General features: G+C 40.9%; 1 protein-coding gene across 32 annotated transcripts in view; it reads left to right on the top strand.

Moving 5' to 3' along the window:
• Positions 1-17,683, top strand: part of LOC105928222 (calcium/calmodulin-dependent protein kinase type II subunit gamma) — a 69,930-nt gene that overhangs the window by 28,170 nt on the left and 24,077 nt on the right. For 23 of the 32 annotated variants that reach the window (XM_036141939.1, XM_036141958.1, XM_036141950.1 and 20 more), the window contains exons 6-13: positions 3,125-3,197; positions 5,205-5,307; positions 5,993-6,076; positions 7,078-7,172; positions 7,614-7,736; positions 7,904-7,987; positions 12,754-12,796; positions 14,583-14,645. In XM_036141939.1, the coding sequence (XP_035997832.1) occupies positions 3,125-3,197; positions 5,205-5,307; positions 5,993-6,076; positions 7,078-7,172; positions 7,614-7,736; positions 7,904-7,987; positions 12,754-12,796; positions 14,583-14,645 (668 nt within the window). The remainder of the gene's footprint in view (positions 1-3,124; positions 3,198-5,204; positions 5,308-5,992; positions 6,077-7,077; positions 7,173-7,613; positions 7,737-7,903; positions 7,988-12,753; positions 12,797-14,582; positions 14,646-17,683) is intronic. The other 9 variants (XM_036141945.1, XM_036141956.1, XM_036141953.1 and 6 more) reach the window with 1 other exon arrangement.

The raw sequence follows: 17,683 nt of genomic DNA, 5'->3' as shown, positions 1-17,683 counted from the left end.
AAAGACATGATAAATTAAACTGGGGGGAAAAAATCGTAATAAATCGCAATATTAAGATAGAAAATCGCAATTAGATTATTTTCCAAAAATCGTTCAGCCCTATAAGGAATCCCAGCAGATTGCATTGAGCCAGTGACTTTGCAGCGGCGACTCATACTGAGCATGCACATAGCGACAGTGGAGAGGAAAACATCACTTTAACAGGAAGAAACCTCGGCAGAACCAGAACCAGGCTCAGTATGAACGGCCATCTGCCATGACCTACTGACAGACCACACCGAGAAAGGGGATAGAAGCACTGATCTAGGAGTACTTTCTATGCAAGAGAAGAGTAAAAGGGTAATGGCAGTACTAGCTACTTCATCTAGGGAAGAAACAGCTCCGCAGGTAAGATCTGAGCCAGTTTTCAGCTCTAGATAATTCTGACTATCTTGATCATTACGGACGTCACGATACAAAAATCTCAACTCTATACTGATGCAAAGAAAAATACTCGACACGCCGTACTATTTTCTATACCACAGCAACATTTTTCAAAGGCGCAAAATTAGTTTCTGGTAATAAAAATAAATATGATCAATCACAATATGACAACATTTTAACTTGTTAATTAGGGCCACACTGTAAAAAGGCACTAAAAGTAAGTAAAATCTTCTTGAAATTAGTGTATTTGTCCTTGATCTGAGCAGGTAAATAAGATTATCTCCCAATGGAATAAGATTTTTGCACATAAAATAAGAACAGTTCATCGCCATCATTTTATTTCAAGTGCAGTTTATCTCATTATCTTCTTTTAAGGGTGAAAATACTCATTCCATTGGCAGATAATCTTATTTACCTGCTCAAATCAAGGACAAACAAACTAATTTCAAGAAGATTTTACTTACTTTTAGCTCCTTTTTTGCAGTGCAATAAGTAGGGGACAGTTCAGCACTTTCTATAGGAAAACATATTACACATTATAATATTTATGGGAGTATGTACATTTTGATTAAACTATTTTATTATAATTGTTTAATGTGCCTCCCTTTCTGGGTTTTTACGGCACTAGTGGCTCGTTTTTCATACAGTAGACTGAAAGGAAAGGGGGCTTGAGAGAGCGGGGAAGACATGTAGCAGAGAACCTGAGGAATCGAACTTGGGTCAGCCACGTCGAGGACGCACGGCGTCACAGCCCCTCTCTGCGCCGCGCTGACAGGTGTGCAGCGGGTGCCTGCTGATAGAGAAACAGCTCAAGGCGCTCAACTAGCCCATCAGAAATGCTGCTATCCATTCCCTCTCTTTATCCCACTGGCAGAGAGTTTGAGAAATGTAGGAATTTTTTACAAGAAATGTAGGCAATTGCTACGCTCGACTATAAAGAGTAAAATACCCGCACGGCGCACAGTATACCCAAGTATGTGGAAGCCTTTATGGGCCCTTTGCTGAAGACATACTAAGTCAGTTTCTTATGATATGCGTTGGGACAGAAACTAGGGCTAGACGATAATTCAATAACGATATACATCAATCGATCGACTTGTGGTTCAATAGAGAGAAAAAAGGGGTCAATAAAAAGTTCAATAGGACAGTTTTCCTTCCTTTTGCATTTAAGCCTATCATGTAGGTTAATATTACAGGCCTTAATCCTCCCAACCAATCACAAACGCAGATCCAGGAACGATCCGTCACCAAGCTCCGCCCCCTTCAAAGAGCTCAAAAAGCACGTGTTTTTTTTTTTTTGTTTTTTTTAAGACTTGCAGTGTTTGGTAAAATGTTGGTTGAATAAAGGGTTGTTTGAATTCATTGTTCTTAATTTAAAAATAGGTTATTAAACAACAGCATAAAAAGGCCACGACTGCACTTAAAATATATGTTTTGAATTTTTTGATAATTATCAAAATCGATCAATATGATTTCTATTTTATCTACAGGTTTTCTTTCCTTTTATATCGTCCAGCCCTATCAAAAATCATAAATGATTGCTCCGTTGGACCAATTTAATTATTTACCTTTACAGTTTTATTTTAACAAAGATTTAAAAATGAAGGCGTTGCACTTTTAGCTTCCGCCGTATTGCGATAGGATCATAGTTTTTCATCTGCTGGATCAGGAGTCTGGAAACTGCAGTTCCAGAGCCACAAGTGGCCCTTTGGCTCTGTGGCTCACTTATATTAAACAATGAAATGTTGCCCGTTTTGATTTTATTTGTTTGCTTTACACCCCCATGAAATGCTGCTGGCCCCACCCTGGTAAATTTGGTCTAGAACCACCACTGCTTTAATTCATAATGTCCTGCATGTTTAGCTTTATGGTACCTTGTGAAAATAAATGTAATCTATGAATAATGTTTGGAATTTGTTCTTCCTGTTTTGTATTGAAGCAGATTGAATATTTGAAACTGGATTATTAATTTAAAACTGTCTTTGATGATTATAGAAATTTCTAAGTACAGAAAAACTGGATTGATGATTATTTTTTTCCATATCGCCCAGCTCTAGATAATATTAGTCTTTTAGAAAGACCTGACCTCATCGATGCCGGAAATTAGGCAAGGTGCAACCTGATTTTTGCACTTGAAATAGGAGCAATTCATCACCATCATCTTATTTCAAGTGCAGGATTTCTAATTATCCCTTTTTAGGGGTCAAAATACTCATTCCATTGGCAGATAATCTTATTTACCTGCCCAAATCAAGGATAAATACACTTACTTTAAGAACATTTTACTTATTTTTACATCCTTTCTTGCAGTGTAAAGTTTTGACCATGTATGGAATAGAGAGAATCTATATTTTAGTTATTTTTTTTCTGTAATATGGATCATTTAAATAAATCGATGAGATTCACTTCGTACTGATGCAACATGTATGCGACTCTAACCTCTAACTTGGCCGTAAATGCGTAGCTGATGCTTCTTACACATTTTCAGAGTCCTCCTAAGTGTCAGTCTTTTGTCCTCCCCCGTGATTTTCCAGATAATGTTGCAGCGAAACGCAGTTTTTGTAGTGGCGCTGAATTCCTGCGGGCTCTGCCGAAACACACGACAGACAAATCATGTGCAGCGTACGTCATGTTTCTGTGACGAAGGCCAGTGGCTGACACTTCACCCTGTTTGTCCTCCTTTCTGTCTCCCTCTCTCTAGTCACTGCATTAGTCAGATCTTGGAAAGTGTCAATCATATCCACCAGCATGATATTGTGCACAGAGACCTCAAGGTGAGTGAGACGACCACGCACACTCCCTCACGCACACCTCTGCTCGTGGCCATGGCAACACACAGATGGCTCTCAGTCTTTCTTTTTCTCTCCCTGCAGTTTTTCTTTCATTCCTGCTTTTTTTTTTTTCCCCCTCATCTGCTGCGTTCCCCTCCCATTTTATTTTTTTCCCCCTCTGTTCCTCTGTCTGTTGTCACATCTGTCACCCTCTCTGTCCTTGACCGGGGAGCACGTATGTGCTCCTGCATGTGTGCTCAGCACACAGAGATGGTGAGTCACGATCACATGGGAGGGCTCGTCTCCCACCTAAGGCAGGGGAAAGGCAAAAAGGCTCAGCCGACGCATGCATGCAGGAATACGTGCTCATACATACACGCGTGTTTAGCTCCGCCGTGAGCACAGAGGTTAGGGCACAGCCACAGGAGTTGCCAGGACAACCTGCGTGACGACATGCCTCCCGTGCACCAGCTGGGGGAGGGGCTTAATTTGACCTAAATTGCTGATTGGCTCAGTTTGTGATTGGCGGAGAATACAGGAAGACTGCTTCTATGCAGCCTCTCTCTTTTTTTTTTTTTTTTGACTGAGTTCAAGGCTGCGATCATCATCCAAGGTCATAAAGACGGTCCCCTCGTAGGTTTCATAGGTTCACATGTTAATTTTTACAGATTTTTGCACCATTGGAAAACTTCTAAAGTTTACATCACACTGCTTCTACAGTCTGGTCTCATGAAACATCGAGTTGTGCCCCTCTTCCCTACTTGGGAGCGCTCCATCCACCTAATCGGCCTCTCTTCTATTCGTCATTAGTCCCTTTGTCCGTCCATTCATTCATCGTTCTGTCCACTCATTCATCTGTTTATCCATCCATCTGCGTCTCCGTTTGTCCAACCGTCGGTTTGTTCGTTCATTCTTTTACTCGTATGTGCAGCCATCTGTCCATGCGTCTGCACATTCATCCGTTTGTCCATCGGTCTTTCTGTCCTCTCTGTGGTTACTGTAGGCTTCGTATTTAAAATACTTTCCTCGATGGAGATACCTGCATAAACTCATTGTGCACATTCCCAGGCTTAGAAGCAGGCTGAGAGCTTTGCTAATTGAAGGCTGGATAAAGTTTGGGGTTTAGGCTGGTTTTCTTTGAGTCTCTGAATTCAGATATGAACCAATTTCCTCCATATCCCCACCCTGCCACCAAGAACTACAACGCTTAAAGAAGAAACATGTTAGCAGGGTTTTTTGATATCTAGTCTTTTTTTCATTTACAATAGAAAAATTGTTTCCATCTAAGGTTTATAAATGATGTTGTTCATCCTTTTCTCTGTGCATTACGGTTATTGGTTGATGTCTTTACAGACTGAAAACGCTGGCTTTCTTAGTTTTGATGCATTTAACGAATCGGGAATATAATCGATTTTTCAGTGTTTGACCTGCGTTTTGCGGATAGGAGCCCGTCGAGGGGAAAATTGTCTGATTTATGATTTCTGGTGGATTGATTGGTGCATCGGCACAGATAACATGCCTCAGACTTCGATGTGCAGCTCCTGTGTTCAGATGGGTACTCTGTGTCCCAGAGTAACACTATTACCTCGAGCGCTGCATGTCTGATTTGTTGGCCTTTTATCCTGAGTGGGCTTTTTACTGCGTCCCTTCATGTCCCGCTGCCCAAACTACAGCCATATAGAACGCTGCCACACACGCTGCCTCCCACTAAGTACACTCTCCATTTAGCATGCAGTCTGCAGCTCTGCCCAAATGCCTCCCCGAGTGGTTTCTATGGCTACAAAACCATGCCCATATAAGGTGTTGTGAAGATTGTTAACTACCCATCCTTTCCCCTTTCTTCTTCTCTTTTTATGGCTTTCTCACACCTTTCCTCCGCCCCCACACAATCTGTGTCAAATGCATCAAAAAATAAATATTTCTGAGAAAGAGCTCAACTGACGAGTGTCTACAATTATCTCTCCATGTTCATCTCTTGTCCTACATTCTGCTTCTCAATATGTGCGTCAGCCTGAGAACCTGTTGCTGGCCAGTAAGATGAAGGGAGCCGCAGTGAAGCTGGCAGACTTTGGCCTCGCTATCGAGGTGCAGGGAGACCAGCAGGCTTGGTTTGGTAAGAAAATGCAAACGCATGAATGTCATTTCAGCGGTGGATAGTTTGGGCGCAGGGTCGAATCAAAGCGAAATGTGTCTCCTTCAGTCAAATGAGCTACTGCCTCTCAGAAGTCGTCGAATATTTGTGGGGATCAATGCTTAAACAAATCATTTCCACTTTCTAGTTCATTTTACCTGGGCAGACAACTGAGCTGCCTTTTTATTTAGCAGAAATTAACCAATTAAACTGTGTTTTCTTTTGACTCCAAACTCATATACACTGCAAAAAGGGAACTAAAAGTAAGTTACATTTTCTTGAAATCATTGTATTTTTCCTTGATTTGAGCAGGTAAATAAGACTTTTTGCCAATGGAATGACATTTTTGCACTTACAATAGGAACAATTCATCTCCACAGTGCAGGAAATCTAATTGTCTTATATTAGAGATGAATTGTTCCTATTTTAAGTGCAAAAATCTTATTCCATTTGCAAATAGTCTTATTTACCTGCTCAAATCAAGGGAAAATACAATGATTTCAAGAAAATTTCACTTACTTTTAGTTCCCTTTTTGCAGTGATAATCTGTTTTTCCATTAAAAGCCCAAAAGGTCACTATGATCTTAAAATATATAAACACACAAAAAGCCCTGATTTTGGCAAAAGATCACAACTTCAATTATCTTCTGGATTATCTTTGCGGCAGGATTTGCTGGGACTCCAGGTTATCTTTCCCCGGAGGTCTTGAGAAAGGATCCCTACGGCAAACCTGTGGATATATGGGCCTGCGGTGAGTTTGTTCTTACAATTTTGAAGTCTTATTGCATATTTCAAAGTGGTGACTTTAGCTTAATGTAGACTCAAAGTAACCTATTGCGCCCTTTTATTTAAAATATTGTGGATGCATTAATCAGCTTTTTTCCTGGACAACAACAATGCTGATTTAGACAGATTTAGTTTTCCTTCTTTTGTAATCACTACAGGTACATCTCAAGAAATAAGGTTATTGTCAAAAAGCAGTCCTATTTATGTTGATGATTATGGCTTACAGATACTGAAAATGCTAAATTCATTTTCTATGAAGAATGGGAAGACATTGTAGCTGGTTTAGGAAAGGATCGACATAATAAGTGGATCAACTCTTTGAACAACCCGCTTCTTAAGCAATTGCTCTGTTTCGGCTCGTCTTTCTCGTGATTCTGTGGGGCATAAGATAACATTTCTATTTCAAACATCCCATATTATTGGTCTGCGATTATGATCTGTGGTGGACCGATTGGTGCATTTTAATTTTCTGAGAAACAAAAATGTAAGTTTATAGAGTTGGTGTTCATTCTCTGTAAGCCATTATCATAAAATCTATCAGAATAAATTATTGAAATGGATCACTTGTCTTATACAATGAATCTACATAATATAGTTATGCTTTTTGATAGGAATTATTTAAATAATTAAACATTTCCTTGATGTTATAATTTATTATGATACACCTGTATTTTCCTTTTTATTTATTTATTATTATTTTTTGACGTTTATTAAACTGAAAAAAATCATACTTCTGGTTGATACATTTAATGAACAGGGAAAAAAATTTAGATTTCTCAGTTTTATTTGAATTTTTTTAATGATCTGTTGCTCAATCTGACTCGATCTAGGGTAAATTGGCAGATTCAGATCTCTGGTCCATCGCTGTTGAGGAGCATCTCACCTGTTGCTGAAAGCTCCTTATTGTCAACCACCTCAGTCACTTTTGTAACGTGCTTTTTCTGTTCCCTCTTCCTCCTCTGCCAGGCGTTATTCTCTATATCTTGTTAGTTGGATATCCTCCTTTCTGGGATGAAGATCAACACAAACTCTATCAGCAGATCAAGGCTGGGGCATACGATGTAAGTGTGCTTCGTCTCAATGCATGTGTGCGTTGGTGCATATTTGCAATGGGTGCAGTGCAGGGGTTGGCTAAGCAGTTTTTGAATGTTTTAATAGTGTCAAATTGAGATCGGGTCCAAAGCTATTGATCCTATCAGGGCTTTCCTGACGCATTGCAGAGGTGTGTGTTTGTGTGTAAGCAACAGAATGGGAAGGTTTATCCTCTCAGCTGCTGCTAAATAAAGTCACACTGCAGCTTTTTTTTTTTTTTCTCCAAGAGTTCACACTTCTGCACTTGTAACTCAAGAATGGGTTCTTTAAACTTTGAAATGTATCCTAAAAGTGGTGCCCAGATGGTGTTTAATGGTCAGAAACCTGCTGATGGCTTCCACCAAGTCGCTTCAGTAAGGAATAATTGATATCAATAGTGTTCTTCCTGACATGTCTTCATCTATTTTCAGTTCCCGTCTCCAGAGTGGGACACGGTGACTCCAGAAGCGAAGAACCTGATCAACCAGATGTTGACCATCAACCCAGCCAAGAGAATCACTGCTGAACAAGCTCTGAAACACCCATGGATCTGCGTAAGTGATCTAGTTCCCCACTAAATCAGAAATCATCAAAGAAAATCTGGACCTATGCTGCCCATTCACGCAGACTGCTTTATTATATTTATTGGTATTTGTACACAGAAATATGTTTGAAGTCCATAATGAGTTAATGTACATGTTCTTGCTTTGTTCTCTTACAGCACCGTTCTACAGTGGCGTCCATGATGCACAGACAGGAAACTGTTGAATGTCTGCGTAAATTTAACGCTCGCCGAAAACTCAAGGTAGACAGTTTTTTTTTTTTTTTTGTGCAACCTTTTTATGCCACTGTTTTTAAATACCGCTCTGTAACTTATCATCTTTTCACATTTACAACGGATGACACTACCACTCTGTTATAGACAAACTAATATAAAATTTGCTCAAAGTATCTTTTCTCACAAGCCATCCAATATTGCCAAATATATTGGTTCACTCATCCAAATAATCAAAATCAGTTGTTCCAATCGCTCCCAGGGCCACGGGTGTATAAAATCCAATGTTTGTAACTGGTTGGTTGCTGAATCGTTGCATCCAAGCCGTACATCATCAAGTGCAAAGCAAAGGGTTGGATGCAGTGATGTAAAGCATGCCAGCAATGGAGAGCCGTGCAGGGACGTTCTCTGGAATGATGAATCGAGCTTCTCCATCTGGTAATCTGATGGACCAGTCTGGGTTTGACGGTTGCCAGTGGAACGGTGCTTATCTGTATCGTGCCAAGTGTGAAGTTTGGTGAATGGATGGTTCTGGTTCCATCCATTCACCACTGGATGGAACCAGTGACTTAGTTCCAGTGAAAGGATCTCTGAATGCTTCAACAGACCAAGACATTTGGGACAATTTCATGCTCCCAACTTTGTAGGAACATTTTGGAAATGGTTCCTTCCTTCCTCCAAAATGACGTCAGAGCGTAAAGCAAGGTCCATAAAGACATATACAAGAGAGTTTGGTGTGGATGACTGGTCTGCGCAGAGTCCTGACCTCAACCTGATAGAACCTCTTTGGGGTGAATTGGAGCAGAGACAGAGAGCCAGGCCTTCTCGTCCAACATCAGTGTCTGACCTCACAAATGTGATTATTGAAAAATGGTCAAAAATCTCCATAAACACTTCAGAACCTCATGGACAGCCTTCCAGGAGTTGATGCAGTTATAGCTGCAAAGAGTGGACCAACATCATGTTGAGCTCCTATAGATCAAGAATGGGATGTCACTTAAGGTCAAATGAGAGTTAACACAGGTGAGCAAATACGTTTGGCAATACAATTCAATTTTATTTATATAGTGCCAATTCATGAAACATGTCATCTCGAGGCACTTTACAAAGTCAAGTTCAATCAGATTATACAGATTGGTCAAAAATGTCCTATATAAGGAACCAGTTGATTGCATCAAAGTCTTGACAAGCAGCATTCACTCCTGGAGAAGCGTAGAGCCACAGGGAGAGTCGTCTGCATTGTCCATGGCTTTGCAGCAATCCCTCATACTGAGCAAGCATGAAGCGACAGTGGTAAGAAAAACTCCCCATTAACGGGAAGGAAAAACCTTCCGGGCTCAGTATGAACGGTCATCTGCCTCGACTGACTGGGGTTACAGAAGACAGAGCAGAGACACAACAAGACAGACAACAAGCACAGTAATAGTAATAGTCGGTGATCTGTCTTCTCTGGATGATGTCACAGTTAACAGAACGTCAGACCAGGTGTACCTACTATGAAGAAAAAACAGAGAGAACAAAAAGTTAAAAGCTGAAATGACAACAGTCATTTCAGTGTAATGCAATGCATTTAAACTTCAATTTCACTCCGTTCAGCTTATTAAACCTCCAGTTCACATCAAATCTCGTCTCGGTTAGATTTAAAATCTCCTAATCCTCCTGATCTCCAATCCTAATTACAACACCTTACTGTTGGGCATGTTTCTGTGCAGTCAGGACTGCTACATTCAGTCTATTACAGTCATAGACTTTGACAAACAAGCACAAGGATGAGATTGTGAGGATACTGAGCTGAGATGGTAACGCCATAGACAGCAATGGATACACAATATCAGGGGAGAGATGACTCAATAAGCAGACATATTTTAGCATAACAATTCAAAGCAAGTAGTTTCCAAAGAAGAAAATGTAGCCTGTCGACTTCCATTCAAACACACAGCAGGATATTTTAAAAAGAAAGCAGCTAACCACTCTTGCAAAGTGCAGCATATAAAACATGATGCATTTAGTTCTTATTTATAAATTGGAGTATTTTTTAAATAGGTGTTTTAACCTTTTTAGTTAAATCGAATCAATGTGTTTTTTGCAACAAGAGTACTTACATTAGAGCTCTATTGTGCAACTAAACACAGATTCACATAAGATTCAACCTCCTACTAACTTATCTGTTTAAAGCTGTTCTATTACAAACATTTTAGACCTCAGCAGTCATTTGTATCAAGGATTTTAATGTTATCACTTAATTTGTTGCTATACTGACACGTTCACTTTAACATTTGTCATAATTTTCACACTTTATTTTTTATCTTGGATCTCTAAAAAATATTTTTTTCTTGTACACCAGCATTAGGTAAGAACAGTTTTTGAAACTATCTGGTGATCATTAAAGATATGCAGATATCTTGACCCATTTAAAGGTAGAGAAGGCGAGTTTTATTACTTTCTAGGGAGCAGCTGAAATGTTTTAAATGATGTCCAGTAATAGTTGCTGTAGTTTGCATTCATGGCCATTCATGCAAACTATCAGAATCAAGTAGTAACTGTTCTGCTTCTTCACATCATTTAAATTCTTTTGCATAAATAAAAGTGCAACACGACTCTCTGGACCTGCATTGCCTTTCAAAAGTATTCACACCCCTTGAGCTCTTTCATTTTGTAACGTTACAACCGGCGACCTTATTGTTTTTCATTGGGATTTAAAGTGATTAGAGCAACAGAAATAGGTGCATAACTGAAGTGAAAGTGAAATTATATATGTTTTTTACAAATGTTTTTACCAGTTGAAATGAGTATTTGGCTTGTCGAAAGGAAGAACATCTGTGAACATCTGTTTTTAGGTCTTACCACAGGCTTTGAATGGGCCGATATAACAGTTTTGATCTAAATTAGGGGAGTGAAGCTCAAGTCCTCAAAACCAGTTTCCCACACGTTTTATCCGTTTTACTCAGCTGATTAATTTATTATTCAGCTCCGCAGAGGCCTTGTAAAGAAAACGATTTATTGAACGTGTGTTGATCCAGGGACGTGTCTAAAACATGCATGAAACCACAGCAAATCATAAATAAAAACCCATTACAGTGTAGACCCACTGAGCTATATAATACACTGGAGTGCTGATTTTGCCGAAAAACTGAAGTCACTGGCCGCCATCTTGCTACTCCCTACTCTCACAGAATCCCATAGGATTTGCTTGCAACAACAAGCAGTTTTCTGGCTGAGTGAAAACGTTTTACAGGTAATTCTACAGTCAGTGGATGTACTAACACTATCAACTACTAGGAAATTAGGTGCTGAAATATTTTACATGTTATTCATATTAAATATATATGTATATATAAGTATGTATATATATGTTTACACATATGTAAATATATGTTTTTGTATATTATTTATATATTTATAAATGTTAAACATATATATTTAAATGAATAAAATGCAAAATATTTCAGCACATGACTTTCTCAGTACTTGATATTTTTAGAACATAACATAAAACTATATGGTATTTGACATTTTAAAAGTCTTAAGCCCCCCTGAACATGAGAAAATCCTCGTTATTCGATGCTGCAGCGCACATATTCCCTAGTTATTGAGGGAAAATGGGGAGTACCAATATGGCGGCTGGTGGCTTCAAAGCTACTCGTTCAAACAGACGGTGATTAGCACTCCAGTGTATTATATAGCTCAGTGTGTAGACCTGGCTTCATTTAGGGTTGCTGTCCTGCTGGGAGACAAACTTCCACCCCACTTTTGTACCGTTGATCATCTTCCCATCAACTGTGACCAGGTTCTCTGTCTCTGTTGAAGACATGCACCCCCACAGCACGATGCTGCCATCTTTACTGTGGGAATGTTGTGTGCAGTGTTAGTTTTACAACACACAGTTTTACATGTTGGGCCAAAAGCTTCCCTTGTCTCATGTAACCAGACACCTTTTTTGGACATATTTACTGTCTGCTATGTAGATTGTGGAAAATAGACTATTTTCACCACTCTTCCGTAAAAATTTGCAGAGTGCACAACTAATAGTTATCCTGTTAACAGATAATCCCACCTGAGCCACAGGCGTCTTGGCTGTTTCTTTTCTCTGGACTCTTGTCCCTGTCCAGTCTCTTTAGGTGGGCCATAGATTGATATGTTGGCATTGTCATACCCTCTGGACTTTTCGCACGATGGATCATGCAGTGCTCTGTGAGACGTTTAAAGCTTGGATTATTGTTTCACAGACTAACCAGACTCTAAACTTCTCCATCACTTAATTCCTGACCTGACCTGATTCCTCGGTCTTCATGATTTCTGTTTTCCAATTTTCTCTAACAAACCTCTGAGGTCTTCACAGAACCTCGTACTAAATTGCACACAGGCCAATTCTTGAGAAGATGATTGGTTGCAATGGACTTTATTTGGCTGAATATAATATACACGCCACTCTTTCTTTAAAATTGTATTGGGGGGGAAACTTGGATAGTTTTCCTTCATATTCCTTAAAATTATACACTTCATGTATGTCTGTCAGAAAAAAAAATCATTTAAGTTTGTGGTTATAACACGACTTAATGAAGGTGAGCATTTCACAGGCACTTTAGTGCATTTCAACAGTGGTCTACATACATGCTTCTGCTAAAAATTCAGGATAACAAAGAACTTTGTGTCCCCTTTTGAACTGAAGGTGAAATGTTTTTTTTTTTGTTTTTTTTAAAGGGGAAAAAAAAACAAAAAATCCTACCAAACAAAAACTTATATTCTATCTCCTTGTGTCTTTCTCACGTCTTTTCCTCCTTCGTCTCCTCCTCCAGGGAGCCATTCTCACCACCATGCTGGTGTCCAGAAACTTCTCAGGTGGGTGTGCCCTTCGCCCTCAGCCTCCCACGCAGCACATGCAGAGGGAGAGGAGGAAGGAGAGTGGATAGAGTCCTCTGCACCTCTTTTAACCCCCCCCCCTCTCCACACACACTCACCCACTCATCCTTAAAATAACAATATGCTTTTGTGTGTGCAGAACAGTTTGGACGCTTAAAACATTAAGCTGATCTGAAACGTGATGTTCTTGTGTCTTACAGTAGAACTGATATATTAGTTGTGATGAATCTTTTTTATATATATATTTATATAGACTGTCGGTGCGAGTTTTTGTCTGTGTCCAAGTTAATGCATCTCTCCCTGTTTGTCTGTGTGTGCGTCTCTCTCTTTTCTGCTGCCCATGGAGAGTTTGCATGTTTAAAAGAACAAACGATAGACTTTTAGAAGATATTTTTTGATGTTTTGGGGGAAGCATGTTGGTATAAAGAGTGATGATTACGATTATGTGTTGCTGTTTTGTTTTTTTGTTCTTTTTTTTTTGTTGTTGCTGCTGTTGTTGCTTTTTATGAATCTGCTAAGAGTGACTTGTTTTTGCTGAGGCCTTGCTCTCAGTAATCAATTAATTGGTCAGTTGATGGTTAGTGATTTCAGCCCTGGACCTTGGAATCCACAGGGGGTGCACATATTTGCTTCAACCCTCTTTCATGTGGATGTGCATCTCAGTGAATTAGAAGCTCATTGATAAGTTGGTTTTATTTTAGTATTTTAGTTCAAATGGGAAGGTTGTAAAGATTCTACACACACAGACTGTTAGATTTCAGAGTGATTGTGACGGCTTAATCTGCCAGATGTTCCAAAATTCAGTGTTTCAGAGCAATTTTAAACATTTTTAAAGGGGATTTTTAAAACTGAATTGTTGAGGACTAACCTGAGACACATTCCATAAGGAAATTAGGCCTCAAAAAGTCAGAAGTAAAGAAGCTGACTGTTCATGGTGCTGTAATCAAGCACACAAATGAAAGTCGAGTGAAAGGCAAACTGGAAGGGGAAAAAAAATCACTAGGAATAAGAAGGCCAAGTCCTCAAAGGATTGTGAAGCAAACCGTATTCAAGGCTTGGAGCTTTAAGAGCCAACAAATACAGACATCTCTAGGACATGAGCAACAATTGTCCTATTCGTTGTTAACGCACACCTAAACCAGAGACCAGAAGTGTTTTACCATGAGAAACAGGACTGGAGGTTTGCTCAGTGGTCCAAAGTCCCCTTCTCAGATGAAAGTACATTTTGAATTTAAGTTGGAGATTGCTGTAGCCGGGCATATTAAAGCAAAGTGGACGGAGAAACCTAAACCCCATCAGAAAGCTATGGGATAATGTCAAGAGGAACATGTGACAGCAGAGCCAACAAGGCACTTAAAGCAACCTGGGCTTAATAAAGAGCCTCAGCAGTGACCCCAACCATGCTTCACTGTATTGTTGCAGAAATTCATGACAAAAGGAGCTCTGCAACCTGTTAAGTGCATGTAGTGTACAACACATGGACATCCTTTTAATGTATATAACCATTACTTTTTCTTAAAAACCGAATTTTGAACTTTCTTGAGGTGTTAGCAGTACTCTTCAAAAAAAAAAATAATCTAAATCTGTGTGTGCAACGAAGCCGTACGAGCTCCACATGTTGAGATGATGACTCACTGAGATGATCTTACATGTGGGCTGTAGCCAGCACACCCCTGTGGTTTTCTGGGGCCATGAGCGGAAATCATGAGACAAGAGCTGCCTATTTTACATAGCTCCTCCCAACTGTAGCATTTCTGTCCAATAGTGGGCCGGCAGCATACCAACTCTGCTGCTGCCGCCTCCTCCACGGCCTCACTGGCTCAGGAAGGTACGTCCCAGAGACACGCCCATCCACTTCCTCTCTACACATACAGCCTTTTTTTTTGGGGGGGGGGGGGTTATAGTGCAGGGTGGCCTTCATTACCATCCCCATATTCCTGCATGCTGCCCCTGCCAGCTTTATCATTAGCATTCGCACATGACTCTGCATGCATACTCACACAGGTTTTGCTCACTGAGGGTTCAGTTGATTTGTTTTGTTTTTTTTGCTGAATGGCACCAGACATCAGATTTTTTTTCCCCCCACACACACTATCATGCACATCAGTTAAAAGTAATCAGCTTAGTCCAGCTTGCACTCCAAAAGGGCTTTCTTGGGAGTCACATCTCACCGCCACTCAACCGCAACCATTTCATTCACCGAATCAAGTCCTCACACCCCTGCGGTCCTCACCAGCCGAGTCTGGGAAGGCTGGAAGCGGGACGAGCTGGGGCAGGGGATGAGGAGGGGCATGTATTCTGGGGGCGGGAACCCCGATACTGCAGGGGGTTGGCAAGAGCTGGGTTGGCGTGCTGCCATCGTCAGACCTGGTTCTGGAGAAACGGACAAAAGAGGCAAGTGTCGAGGGGTTGAGGGGAGAGGCTTTGATGGGGACTATAGATGTGACGGCCGCTTTCAGTTTTGCTGCAGCAACGTCCTGAATATGCAGCCTTCCCGATTAACCTCGGGAAAATAAAAGCGGTCCCAAGGCTCCTCTCTCCCTCTTGAGGCCTGTTTCAGTTCTTTGAGTGAAACTTCACCCCTTTAAAGTACTGAAATAAGTCTCTCCCCTCCTCCTGCCGAGTGGGGACTGATGGCAAAGGTCGGCGATTCCAATGGTGGCTCCATGGATGTATTAACGAGAAAAGGGCAGTGTAGAGCAAAATGTATCCTCTGTCGGCTTCAGACGAGAGAATCATCTTTGCTCTGCAGTGTGCCGTCATTTCTGCAGGGCTCCGAGTGTAAACCGTAAAAGAAAATGCAGGTTTTACTCTTAGGATGTGCGATTGTTGTTGCTGAGCTTTGGGGTGTTTGTGGTACCCACCAAATGCGGGCTTCATCGCTGACACTGGACCGAGGTGCCTGTTTGTAAGTGTGTCGATATCATGTGTGACGTCATCACTCCAGATTCGACTCCTTATCTCTTCTCCTTTTTTTTAAAGTCATCTGAGTGTTTGTTTGTCTCTCCCCACCCCTCTTGTTGTGTCCTTCATGAGTGCAAAATCCAAGCCTTCTTGACTGTAGCCGCTTTCCGCACTTCTTTAAGTCTGGCCAAAGAACGGCTTTGCAGTTTGCTCATGATGTTACCTTTTTTTAATGACATGGAATTTAAAAAAACTGGCCGACCTGCACATTCTAAGCATTTCTTTTACCCGTCTCAAAAGTTGTTTTGCTTTGCCGCCTTTTGCATGCGGGTGCCCTGTGTGATGAAATCCTTCAAAAACGTTCTCTGGAGATGCCTCCTTCGGATGCTTCCTAATGCAGTCTCCCCTGCTGGTCACCATTTGGCGCGTGGCTGGAGTGGCGCAGGCGTCCCGTGGTCGGTCATCTTGACTTCATCTGTGCAGTCTTCTCTAACTTGTAATCCTTCAAAATTCGGAGGGGAGGTCATATTTGGAAAGCAAACGAACAAGGCAGCCCCAAACTGTCACACAGTGCCTTGTACAAGTACTGGTTCACATTTTATGTTACAGCCACAAATTTTATTGTTTCTTTTGGGGGGTTTGTTTACATCTGTACAACAGTGAATGAAAATATGTAGCTATCAAATTTCCACAAAGATCTCTCCTATTTGTATGCAACCCCCTTCACTCTGATATCTCTAAATTAAATTCAATGTAACGAGAGTCCTGTAGCTAAAAGCGCAAATACGCCACCTGTGTGGTTTAGTACCAGTATTAACCCACATCATGAAAACATAGGAAGACAGCAGTCAGATCAGGGAGAATGTTTTGCAGAAGTCCACTTTAAGCTGACAAGTGGGTCAAGGAGAGCATTATTGGGCACGCAGCCAAAGAGGCTCATGGCATTTCTGGAGGTGCTGCAGAGATCCTTGGCTCAGGTGGAAGAATCTGTCAACATAGCAACTCTTACTTTATCACCCCTCAAATCTGGCCTTTGTGGAAGAATCGCAAGAAAGCCAAGAGGGTCTCGGTTTGCTCCAAGGCGTTGTGGAAGCACAATGTGGAAGATGGCACTCAGGTCAGATAAGCACTGGCAAAAAAAACAGTCTGCTGAACACTTATTCCCCTTTGGAATATGGTGGCAGCATTGTGCTTTAGCAACGCTTTTTTTTTTTTTTTTTTTTTTTTTTTTTTGGGCACTAGTGGCCTTTTTTTGACAGTAGGCTGACAGGAAATGGAACGGGTGCATGCTTTACACCCGCGCTACAACTTTAAGCATACAGCCAGCGCTACGATGGACCTTACCAGAGGGGCCGCTTTTCATTGGCTGATGCCCATTCTACGTCATAGAGTGGCTACAACGTGCGAAGAAGTCTCACAAACACAAGCTAATGTAGTGCTAGACTACTACTGTACTAGCATACCGGCATACAGTTTTCGAATCAACAATCGAAAAATAATGGTTCTCCATTGTCAGTGGGGTATCTGTACTGGTGATGTCAGATATCCTGAGCGTATTAAAATTCACAGATTTCCAAAATCAGGAGCAGAATGCCGGGCTTGGATCAAAGCTTGTGCACGACCACATGAGCAGCTCAACCTTCGTAGGATCAACAAGAACAAGGGAGTGTGTGCTGGTGTAAGTATTATTGCTTTGCTTTAATACTTAACGCAAAGAAATAATACTTATTGCTTTTTATTTTTTTATTTATTAGCATTTTGTCGGCGGGGATGGGCCAACAGCGTCCCATCCTTATCCGACACCAGCAGACGGAGCGTGAGTGCATACAGCTAGGCGCGCACGAAAAAGAGCATTAGTGTATCTGACATACACTAAATATTTTATTTTAGCAGAAAAGGCTTTGGACGAAACTGTTCCTCGTGTTAGCCACTCTAGCACCAAGTACAGCGTATCAAGCTAGC

This window comes from Fundulus heteroclitus, chromosome 10 (assembly GCF_011125445.2).
Source record: "Fundulus heteroclitus isolate FHET01 chromosome 10, MU-UCD_Fhet_4.1, whole genome shotgun sequence".
In the NCBI taxonomy this organism is placed as follows: domain Eukaryota; kingdom Metazoa; phylum Chordata; class Actinopteri; order Cyprinodontiformes; family Fundulidae; genus Fundulus; species Fundulus heteroclitus.
This window is presented reverse-complemented; position numbering and strand designations above follow the sequence as displayed.